Source organism: Alligator sinensis, unplaced genomic scaffold (assembly GCF_000455745.1).
Source record: "Alligator sinensis unplaced genomic scaffold, ASM45574v1 scaffold56_1, whole genome shotgun sequence".
Lineage (NCBI taxonomy): Eukaryota > Metazoa > Chordata > Crocodylia > Alligatoridae > Alligator > Alligator sinensis.
Genome location: NW_005841960.1, coordinates 3,382,116 through 3,394,502, shown reverse-complemented (window position 1 = coordinate 3,394,502; position 12,387 = coordinate 3,382,116). Strand labels below are relative to the sequence as shown.

Below are 12,387 nucleotides of genomic sequence, written 5' to 3'. Positions count from 1 at the left end.
AACCAAGAAACATCTATTGTAACCAAAGTAAAAATCCCGATAAAAAGGGAAACAGCGTGGGGTTTCTTGAGCGTGTATATTGACAACATTTCATACAAGCAGGACATTGGCTGCTGTGGTTCCCATGCTTTACCTGTGGCAGGTTAGGGTGTTAGGTCTGTGTTGTGTCAGGGTTGAAGATAGTTTTACGTAGAGTTAGATTATGGTTGTATGGGATGGTTTGGATAGGGATGATCCTGCCTCAGGCATGGGACTGGACTACATGACCTCTTGAGGTCCCTTCCAGTCCTATTTCTTTATGACTCTATGAATGCTACAAATAATTGATTAATGGTTTGCTTATCAGATACTGGTTAAAATAGTTTTGAGATGGGTCTTTTATTCTGTTCAAGAGCCTGTTGAATAAAGGGAGAGAAAAAAAAAATCAGTTACTCCTCTAACACTTGTGAAGCTGTTACACAGAACGCACAGCAAATGATGGCTCTGTAACAGAAAGAGAATTTGCTTTTCTGTTTGAAAATATACACTTGGGGCATCATCCCCAGATATACAGGAGAGAAAAGCCTTAAAGTTCCCTTGCACCTCCTTCACACCTTGGGATAATTTAAGGAATCAAATAACTCCTGCATAAATTACTGATATCACAGGCCACTGTAACTTGTGCCTAGTTCAAATACAACAGGGCCCTGAGAATCAGTGGAGAATCACTACCCTCACCCCCAGGTAACCTTGTGGACAAGCACAGGATAGGCCAGGAGGGAATCTTTATCCCTTTGATCATTAGAGTGGTATAAAGGGACAATAGCTAGGGCCAAAGATCTGGTCCTTGAGTTGGGTTCTATTGAACTTTTAATTGAAAAGCAGATGGCAACACAATCCAGAAAAAGTAATAGTACAAACTTAGCCCCTGAAAGCAATTCAATCAATTTTACCTTTTTAAAAAACTTTTTATCTGGACAAAAAAACCCACTCTGATTTAATTCATATTACTAAATTTTACCAGGATTTATGCTGTACTGTTAACATTGGCAGGGGATGGTCTAAGGTGACCTTCTAGAACAGAAATTCATACCCTTTTCAGTCTGTTTCCCATATAATTTTCCCTATCTGCTTTTTGACACAAAGTATAATTTATCTTGAGATATTCTGGATTGCCATGCAGAAGATCTCTCACTCTGGATTTCAGCAGATATTGCATTTGTTTTGTACAGTCATTGCATCATACACTTAATGTCTCTATAGTCTGGACTTCTTTAGTGGAAACACCAAATAAACTGATTTGAGTGCATGTCTTAACAATATTGTGGCTAAATTGGCTATCACTTACCCATTTTACATCTAGGATATTGCAATTTCCCCTCGAAACACTGTGCTCTAAGTGCAGGAGATGTTGGATCCCTCTTGTATCCAGTTTTACATTCAAATTCAATAGCTTCTCCAGCTAAAGAATACAATTTCTTTTCCCCACTCAGCACAATATTATTTTTCTCCATCTCTTCTTCAGATACTGTACAGGGCTCTGGAAAAAGGAAATGTAATTCATTTTTTTTATATGTAGGTCTGTCATTGTGAAACAAAATTCTGACCACATAATTCATAGAAACCCTGTCACCCGATGTTTTACATAGTTGCATACAAAATTTTCCTTTGTTCTTATAGAAATGTCTAGTGACAAAATGTCTAGTTACATTTGACCACATTTTTAATAAACTAAACAAACCTTAGCCAATAAGGTATTAATTAAGAAAGGCAGGGTATTTTGAGTATACTTATTCAGTTTCATTATTAGGAGGTTTTAGATGGTTGGGATAGTAATTTTTTCTTCACTAAGCCCTCTCTGTACCTTCATACCCTACCAATTTATTTATTTACTTTTTTAATTCAGAAAGGTTAAAGAATTTTTTTTTTAGTTGATGTGTGTTTTCTTGGGTGGTATCTAGTTGCTGTTGCTTTTAATATACAGGCTGATGGAGTTTGTGTGTTTTAGAAGGCTGACGTTAGCAAGCTGTCTTCTGGATGCCAAAGGTGATATAGAAAACACAACTCAGGTAAGTGTTCAGTGGTGAAAGCTTAGAAAGTTTTATTGTCACTGGACAGTATACCAGTTGGTCTAAATAACAGTCAGCCCAACTTAGTGAATCTTGTCCTTGACAGGTAGAGATACGGTCAGTTATTCATGGTCCCTGAGGTCTCCCAACCCCTGTATTTATATTTGCATACCCCCTGTCTCATACCAGTTCTTATCTCTCTCTCTGTCAAGATGGTCATCTCTACTTGTTTTGTTTGCCAAAGTTATGCACCTGCATTTTGGTTCTTGTTATTTTGTTTCATTAGCAAGCTCTTTTACTTTTTATATTTGTCCTCAAATGTTTAGCTGCTGTTTCCATACCCCCTTCAGTGGCTTTATACTTATTAGTGTATTTTTATTTATTTTTACTTTCTTACTGGGTCATCCAGCAACATGAATGCCTCATGCCTCCCAAGGGGCACAGCGACTACCTGCAGGTGGCGGCGGCAGTGCAGGTAAGCAGGGACTGGCTGCAGGCAGCTACAGCGGTGGGCGGGGAGGTGGCTAGTGCCAACCAGTGATCAGTGCCCACTCCTAGATGCCACTGGTGGTGTTGCTGGCAAGGCAGGGTGGTGGGTGGTGACTGCCTGCAGATGTCGCAGGCAGCAGTGGCAGCAGCCAATCAGCACATGCACCCGTGTGTACCTCCTATGCATTGCCAATGTCCAGTAGTCATGAGCCCCCCTTTCTCCCAGACTGCTTTTCAACATCATAGCTTAATATAGCTTAGCATAACTACAGCCTAGCACAACCAAAACTCCTACAGAAGTGATATAACACATCTGAATCTCCTGTCATGAGAAAAACATTCATAGTTACCTAAACAAATTGGTGGGTCTGTCCACTGGCCTAAGACGCATGTAAGAATGTTATTTCCCTCCATTACGTAGAAATGTTGACATTTATATTCTACTTGAGAATCTGATTCATATTCTTTCAACAGAAAAGAAGTGATATCTCCATTATCAATAGGAGGGGGAGTTCCACATTTTCCAGAAGCCTCTGAAAGGAAGTATTGGAAAGGAAATAGATCCAGGAAGAGGTATTTAACAACAACTTAAATGCTCAGATATCAGATCAGATATCATTTTGATCTGTCTTCAGACAACACCCAATAGTGTCCAACTCCATGCCCATCCCCTAATAAAAATAAATTGTGGTAATATAATAATTACTCAAATACTTTTAACTCACTGATGTTACAGCAGAGTGCTGTAAATCTACTCTGCTCTGTGAAACCAGACCAAATGATCTGGCTTTTCACAGTACCTGCAATTTTGCCGTTTTTAATCAAGTTAGCTTTTCACTGATCATAATAAACTGTTTTGTTATTATGTTGTTAAAGTAACCCAGTGATTGCTTAGGCTCTTCTAACAGACCCTTCCAGTGAGCCCTAATTCCCTGGTAGGAGGGCAGAACATGAGAGACATGAGGAGTCAAGATACAAACTAATGCAAATTTAACTCATCTCCCTGGCGCTGCGTAAAGACTTGGAATTACCTACAAACATCCCACTTGCACTTACTATGGAGCTGTACAGAACTGGGGAGGAAGAATGGGAGGAATTAGCTGTGGTGACTTGGTAGTGCTTTGACTAGAGCCTTCCCATCTGTGTGTTTAAAGAAGTGAAAATATGCTTAGAAAGATCCCATATACTTTGTTTCAATGCTGACTTTTTGTAGGTTATGTCAATAGCAGGCATGGGGGACTTCTTGCCAAGGGATTGTCAGCCGTGAAATGGTTTGACTGCTCTGTGAGTTTAGGGATGGGTAAATTTGGAACAAATGTTGTCTTGGCAAGAACCGTGTTCATGTATGTGTTGGATCACTGCTCATAGAAAATGGAACTCAAGTTGCACTGGCATGTACCTTACATATTTGTTTCTGGATTTCAGAAGTGTGAACTTCACTGAACTTAATATCCTGGAAGGTCACAAGAAAACAAAAGGCCATCCTAACTGTAGTAATAAAGGTTTCTTAGTAAATATATTCAGAGTTCTTGCAAGGATGATAAATGCTTGTTATATGAATTGCCAGGTTCTTTGGATAAATGTGATATCTTTTATTGTGTTCTAGATCTGGACTGTGGGGCCAAATGAGTTTGAGTTGAGTTCCAGGTGGTTTGTAGAAGAGATGCTCACTTTGCTACGTAATAATATTCAGCTTGTCTATAGCACTGTACATCATTTACCCTCTTCACAGTCGGAGGAGTTTGGGGACTTAACTTACCTAAGGTGACCCTGCAAGCTAGCAACAGAGCCAGGCATAGAATACAGTTCTCCTATACTAGTTCTCTCTCCACTAGGCTACATAGTTCATATGTGATGGCCAGCTGGTCCTCCACTCTTTTGTCCACTTAGTTATGAGGGTAATAGTAATATTTTTAAATGTGTGAACTGCACCGTGGCTGAGCTAGGTGGTAAGGGACGTAAGACACAGTGTATAGCCCAAAATCTTAACCATTTCATTCCATGTTGGATACAGCAACTTTAACCATATGAGAGAGACTGGTGTTGTTTCTCCTTTTGCAGTCTCTAGCTCACTATTCCCTAAAACAGGGCTGTCCAGCTGGTGGCCCACTGGCTGCATAGGGCCCATAAGGAGTTAGTTTGTGGTCCCCAGGCTCCTGCACAGCCACTGCTACCCTCGTTACTCTGGTTGCAGGAGCAGCATGGGTTTCTGGGCTCCCCCTCCCTTCTGACTTCTTGTCCCTTCCCATGGTGTGATGCAGTAAAGGAGCCCATGGCCCATGAGCTTGGGGGACTGGAGTTCCCATACAGCAGAGTGCAGTGTGGGGCATGCACATGACATATGTGGCCTGTGGCCCATGCTGATACAGCTGATATAGCCCACGTGGTATGGAGCCTACAACCGCTTAGAAGTTGGAAAGCCTTGCCCTAAAACATAAATACATCAAGGGAACTGATTCTTCTGCTCTGTTCAGCACTGAGGCAGCCTCATGGGCCCCATACTTCAAGAAGGACATGGGCAGTTTAGAAAGAGTCCAACAAAGAGCAAAAAAAAATAGTCAAGGCCTGGGAGAAAAGACTGAGGAAAGGCTGAAAGAAGTAGTGTTGTTCAGTCTGAAGAACAGAAGACTGAGGGGGGGATTTGAAAACAGTCTTCAAATACTTGGATGGTGATTACAGACAGGATGAAGATGGGATTTTTTTTTCTGTGGCTGCAGGAGAAAGGACAAGGAGCAACAGGCACAAGCTGCAGCAGGGGAAATTTAGGAGGAACTTCCTGACTATGAGGGTGGTTAAGTATTGGAACAGACTAGTTAGAGAAGCTGTGGAATCTCCATCCTTGGAAACTTTCAAAACAGACACTTGTCTGGGGTGGTTTAGTCAGGGATGATTCTGCCTTGAGCAGAGGGTTGGACTAGATGACCTTGTGAGATCCCTTCCAGCCCTACTTTCCTATGATCCTATAACGGGAAACTACTCCAACATTTTCATCTCACCCTTCCTTTCTGTGCTTCAGCCATATGCCCTGTATAGGCAGGTAAAAAAATTGCTGCTTATTGCCTGATGTTCTTTGCTGCTGTGCACTTCCTTGTGTAGCCCAAACTACATTCTAAATTAGGCCCTGAGCTACTTTCTCGTTGACTTCCCCAGCCATATTCCTTATCCTTATTTCAGCCAGGCCCTCCAGCTCTGTGACTATAACCAGCCCGCTGTAGCTAGCCCCTCCATCCAATGTAAGGGTGACATAAACCATATCTTTAAATTTCAAATGTTAATGTTTTTTAGAGATTTAAAGTTGTATTAACCTTTAGAATACCCCCATATCCTGAAAAAAGAGCAGAGAAATGGGAACAGGGCTTCCCAGAGGGGCAGGAGGGAGAATATGAGGCATATGTGGTACCCTATCCCTGTCTGTGTGTGGCATGTGGCACACCAGGGAGGAGACACACAGAGCAGGGATCAGAAAGCAGAGCAGCTGATAAGGATCAGACGAGGACATGGTGAGGGTATATGGCTAACTGTTGGCATGCCTTCCAAAGAGTGGTTTAAGTACCATCAGTCCCATGAGTTAATACTTAGATCTCCACAAGAAAAAGTTTGAAGAAGAATTTGTCAATATCAAGAATGCTTTGCACAACTGACCCCACATCTGGATCACTAGTTCTACCCTACACCGCCATGAGACCAAACAAATGGATCAATGTAACAGTAAATGAGTTAATTATAGATCACTTGGAAGATTCAGCCTTTAAACAGAAAGAGGTTCTCAACCTTAACTAGTTAAGTCACTCTCTGTGACTCAGTAAACTGACAGAAATTGGCTCACAGGGCCAAGTCCTCTGACACCCTCCAACTCTTCCACTTCCTGGTCCAGGCATGCGACACATTGAATTTGGACACTTGACCTTGTGACAAAATGTGGAACAGGTTTGTCTTACACTGGGCCATCAAGCATGCCCTCCTCAAGGTGGAAGATAGATAGCTAGTCCTACATATGTAACCCAATGGAAAAGAGATTTCAGTCTCAGGTGACACAGTGTTTTTTGTCAGTGACAAGTGTTTCATGTTCAGCTCCTGGGAAAGCCACATAGCTTTTTGTTTTCACTATTTGTTTCTACTGTTTATATAATCAAGATTTTAAAAAAGTCACCGGCTGTTATAATCTTAGATAAAGATGTTCTTTGGCTTCCCCATCACTGTTCTCACAAATCTCCAAAATGTTCTTTTTAGAAACACAGGAGATAAAAGATAGCCAAACAAAAGAGATCAAGAACTATTACATTGCTGCTATATCTCTCAAGCTCATAAAAGGCAAGCTCCTTCTGCAAATCTCCTGTATGCAGGAAGGGAAGAATCCCATTTCCAAATGGCCCCCTATGAAAGCCACCAAGCACAATCTGTACCAAATTTGAGGTGTACCACTTCCTATAAGGAGGAGGAGTCCAGCTGTGGGAAAATATCCCTGCAGCTTTCCCAGACTAGTCTCAGGAAGGTTTGAAGAGGGCAGCAGAAGCTCAAGTCCTCCCTTGATCTGCACGGGTTAAGCTGAGAGGAAACAGCTCCTCTATTCCTGAGACCAAAGTACTTTCTGCCTGGTGAAGGCACAGAAGAAATTTCTGCTTGACTCCTCCCAATTAAGGCTGAATCAAGCAGAATCATGTAGGTGTTCATTCTAGTGAGATAAATGCTCTTGCAAGGTCTCAGCTTGGGAGTTCTTTGTTATGGATGGGCAAGTTTCCTCCATGAAAAACTGAATGGACACTTGTACACAGGAATTTTTTTCCAGGAGAGCAGTGCCTCTTCTGATAGAAATGTAACTCCTGTACATGGCCTATATCTTCACTATTATTTCATAGACATTCGGGCTGGAAGGGACCCCGGAGGATCATCGAGTCCAGCCCCCTGCCCCAGGGGCAGGAAGTCAGCAGGGATCATAGGATCCCAGCAAGATAAACATCCAAATGTGTCTTGAAGGCGTTCAAAGTAAGTGCTTGAACCACCTCCAGCGGCAGTCTATTCCAAACCTTGGGGGCTCGGACAGTAAAGAAGTTCTTCCTTATGTCCAGCTTTAATTGGTCATGGTGGAGTTTTTAACTGTTTGATCTTGTCATCCCTTGGGGCACTGTGGTGAACAGATGTTCCCCCAGATCCTGGTGAACACCCCTGATAACCTTATAGGTGGCCACCAGATCACACCTGAGCCTGCGCTTTTCCAGGCTGAAGAGTCCCATTGTCTCTCAGCCTCTCATCATAAGTTCTGTTTTCCTGACCTCTGACCATGTGCGTGGCTCTCCTCTGTACTCTCTCAAGCTTCTCCACATCTTTTTTGAATTGTGGAGCCCAAAACTGAACACAGTACTCCAGCTGCGGCCTCACCAAGGCTGAGTACAATGGAAGAATGACATCCCGGGATTTGCTTGAGAAGCATCTATGGATGCAAGCCAGCATTTTGCTCGCTTTACTAGCTGCAGCACCACATTAAAGGCTCATGTTCATGTGGTGGTCAATCATGAACCCCAAGTCCCTTTCATTTGTAGTGCTAACCAGCATAGCACTGCCAAGCCTATAAACATGCTGCAGGTTTTTCCTCCCAAGGCAGGGAACCTTGCATTTTTTGGTGTTGGACACCATCAGGTTCTCATCCGCCCACTTCATGAGCCTGTCAAGATCTGCCTGGATCACCCTCCTGTCCTCAGGTGTGGATGCTTTACCCCAGAGTTTGGCGTCATCAGCGAACTTGGCCAGCCTGCTTCTGACACCAATGTCTACATCATTGACGAAGTTGTTAAAAAGTATTAGATTATATATAAATATGAAGGCAAAATACCTTTGCATTCTGGTGGTTGTGACCATATCCCATCCTTACAAGTTATTATCTGTAGCCCGATAAGACTCAGACCGTCATGGCATCGATAGCGCACTCTCTCACCAGGAAAATATCTTTGCTTTCCAAAACCCATAATCCCACCATTTGCAATCACTGGTGCAGGGCCACATGTCGTAGCTGAAAAGAAACATGGAGAGTTTTAGCTATTGATAGGAAAAACCTTTATTAAATTCCCTTCTATGTCCTCATGTAATCAGCATTTATATTTTTGGTGAGGTGAGAGAAAGGACACAGACTGCTTACAGACATCAACCCCCAACCAGAACTTTTCTTTAAACTTGCGCACCTCCATGCTGAGCCCAGTGAATGCCCAGAAGTGGCATCACATTAGTTTAATCTGGCCACCCAAAATTTGGGTAAGATTGGGAATTTCAGCAGGGCTTTTTTGTTTTTTTTATCTAATAGCTGATTGTATCAGCTATTAGATTCAGGCACCATAAAGTCCTGATGAAGCATGTGATCTATACCGATGCTGTGGAGCCAGGTCAAATTAAATGTGCTGCCTCTTCTGGTAGTGTGTGTGTGTGTGTGTGTGTGTGGGGGGGGGTTTCTCCCCATATCTGTCAGCAGCTATCAGCATTACCACTTGCATGGTATACACTTCTTTGAATACAGTACAAGCTGTATGCTTCTACTTTATAATCTCATAGAGTCAAAAGTCATAGTTTCATAGTTGTTAGGGTCAGAAGGGACCTAAGCAGATCATCTAGTCTGACCCCCTGCCATAGGCAGGAAAGGATGCTGGGGTCAAATGACCCCAGCAATAAAGTCAATAACTTTACAATTAGTATTACCTGAGTCTATGAGAAAGCTCATTGACTTTTCAGAGTAAGGTACTATCCGTGTGTAAACATGCCAGAATCTGGTCTAGAGTTCATTTATATTTATCTTGTGTATGTGCTCCTATGTACATATTTTAGTTATAAGACATTTTCATCTTTGTATTTGAGCTTTCCGAATATTTGAATTTACTCTTGCTGTCCTGAAGACATTTGAAACAGTCTCAAGTTGCAGCACAGCAAATTAAGGTTAGATATTAGGAAAAAAACTCAATCATGAGGAGGGTAGTAAAGCACTGGAACAGATTACCCAGAAAGACTGTGGAATCTCCATCCCTCAAGGTTTTTAAGGCCCGGCTAGACAAAGTCTTGGCTGGGATGACCCAGTTGGCAATTGTCCTGTTTTGAGCAGGGAGTTGGACTAGGTGACCTCCTGAGGTCCCTTCCAACCCTAATTTTCTAGCATTCTATGATTCTATATTACATATAGATATGTAATATAGACTATTCTATATTACATATAGACAAATATTTAATATTTGTAACATATTGGCTTTTTTTTTTTTTACCTTTAGTGGATAAATGCAGAAATAGGGCCCTAATTAGCTGTAATATTTCTTCTTGATAGCCCTCTGTCTTTAGAAATATAATGTAATTTTAACAAACTAATCCTCATCTAATCAAAACCTTACCTTTACAAACTGGAGGTTGTGACCATTCTCCATTTGCACAAACTATGTAACTTGATGGCATGATTTCAAAATGTTCCTGACACTCATACTGTACTCGTTCACCAGTCTGATACCTCTGGTTCCTCTTTCCTACAACATTGGCATTAGCAACTACGGGTGGACCTCCACACATTGTGCCTGAAAACAGAAAATGTGCATGAATGTGCCGGTTGTTCAATAATTCTAAGAAACACCATAATTTCAGAAAACACTTTACATTTCTTTAAATAATATAAAGATTATGACCCAAATATGCGGAATGAAGTAAAAGAAGAGGTAAGGCCCTTAGGGTGCAGACAGAAGTGCAGCCCAGCTGTAACTCAGAATGTTTTCTGCAAAGTGTTTTTAGTTACAATGTTATGTCAGACCAAACAGAAGTTCACTGTTTGTTTCAGGGGGTAGGGGAATCTAGCTGTGGGCTGGGAGACTGCAGACAAGTTCCCATAGCAATGACCACAGCTCTCTTACAGTGCTTGCTGTTTTCAGAATGGGAGTGGGGAAAGGCAGCAGAGGGAGCTTGTTCTTGAGGCTCCAATACTTTAACCCCACCCTCTAGGGGGGCTGAAAACTCCCCCGACTGAACCCCCTTTGTTCCCTTTAAGGGTGTTATGTATAAATTGTTATATTTGCCCGGGCATTGCAGGAGGAAGCAGCAGATCAGTAGGCTAAGGGTGCTTGTACACGTGACAGGAGTTTAGTCCCCTAAATTGAAATGGTGGGTTTTTAATTGCAATGATTAAAAACCCACCATTTCAATTTAGGGGCGTCTGTCACAAATCCTTTTTGTGCCTCCCACAGCCAGGGGGTGAGCTGCCAGTGGGCCAAGTGGCCCCTGAGCTGCAAGGGCCCCAGTCTTTCCCTCCAGGGTGGCGGTGGCCTCTGGGACCACCAAGGTGAGCTACAAATGGGTGGGTGCCACCAAGGGGGCACTGCTGCCATGGAGGGAAGGACTGAGGCCCCTTGCAACTCAGAACTGGCTGGCAGCTCACCCCAGAGGCACAAAAGAAGCAAGCAGGATCTGCAAGAAAAAAAAAAAAGCAATCAGGCCCCTTGCCACTTTTTTGTTTTTGGCAGAGCCTGCCTGTGCAAGCTTCAAGAGGCCCCTGAGCTATGTGTGTGTGGGGGGGGGGGGGGGGCAGATCTTCCCTTTGTAGCAGCACCACCTCCTGAAGGCTGCCCAGGTGGGGTGGTAGCTGTGTGGGTACTGCCCCAGCTCGCAGGCAGCACCTCAGGATCGAACTCTTCCCTGAATCCACTAGGGAGCAGTGCCTATAAGTTTCTAGCATGTGGGTATGGGGAAAGTTTAGTGCAGTGGGTGCTACCTGTGAGGTGGGGAAGCACCCGCATAGTTAGGAGCAGGGGGCACTGCTGCTGCAGAGGGAAGGAAGCCCCCCACCCCCCAACAGCTTAAGGGCCACTTGGCCCAGTGGCCACTTACACAGGCAAGCTCTGGCAGAAAAAAAAAAGGCAGAAAGGGGCCTGATCCTTTTTTTTTCTTCCCCCCTTGTGGAGCCTACCTGTCTCTCCCATAGCTGGAGGGTGAACTGCCAGCAGGCCCTGATCTGTGGAGGGCCCCAGTCCTTCCCTCCATGGTGGGTGCAGTGAGGCACAGAGGCCGAGAGCTGGCAGAGTGCAGCCTGCATGTGGGTCCAAGAGACATGACAGGGAGGTACACACACAGCTCTTTGGTAACTGAAGAGAGAGAACTGAAATGCTTGCCCGTATTTAAGTATTAATTAAGTCTTAATCCTGGCCACATCAACATGATTACAAGGTAGCATGTGGGTATTACAGCTAGTTTCTTCTATTATTTACAACAATGCAAATTAAAAGCAGAATTGGGCCTTTAAAGAAAAACATCTAACAAGATAATAAATAGACTGAGACAAATATTAAAAAATGCATTTAGTATATAGAGTATACTATATATATATATACATACATACATATATATATATATATACACACACACATACATATATACATACATATATACACACACACACACATATATACATACATATATACACACACACACATATACATACACACACACACACATATATATACATATATACATATATATACATACACACACACACACATATACACACACACACACACACACACACATACACACACACACACACACACACTATATATGCATTTAGTATATAGAGTGTAATATTAAATATTAAAGGGGGAAGCAGGACCAATTCAGGAATAGACCAAAGCAGCATTCTCATGGACCAAAGCAGCACGCTCACGGACTGAAGTGGGGCACTTACAGATCGCTTCACCTTAGAGGGAGCATTGCTTACAGCGTATAATGGAAACTTGATTGCAAACAAGGGCGTCTGTGTACTGCATGTTAGACACAAAGGTAATATAGTAAAAATTCAGTTTGTAACAGTCCTAGGAAAGCTAGTGCCAATTACTGGGTTACAAACTTG

General features: G+C 42.8%; 1 protein-coding gene across 1 annotated transcript in view; it reads right to left on the bottom strand.

Moving 5' to 3' along the window:
* Positions 1-233: 233 nt before the first annotated feature.
* The window catches only part of LOC102375047 (coagulation factor XIII B chain-like), a 54,767-nt gene continuing 42,613 nt past the window's right edge, over positions 234-12,387 (bottom strand). The window contains exons 12-16 of the mRNA XM_014518501.2: positions 9,896-10,072; positions 8,365-8,541; positions 2,888-3,070; positions 1,328-1,519; positions 234-395 (exon numbers count right to left, since the gene is read on the bottom strand). Of these exons, the coding sequence (XP_014373987.1) occupies positions 388-395; positions 1,328-1,519; positions 2,888-3,070; positions 8,365-8,541; positions 9,896-10,072 (737 nt within the window). The 3' untranslated portion in view covers positions 234-387. The remainder of the gene's footprint in view (positions 396-1,327; positions 1,520-2,887; positions 3,071-8,364; positions 8,542-9,895; positions 10,073-12,387) is intronic.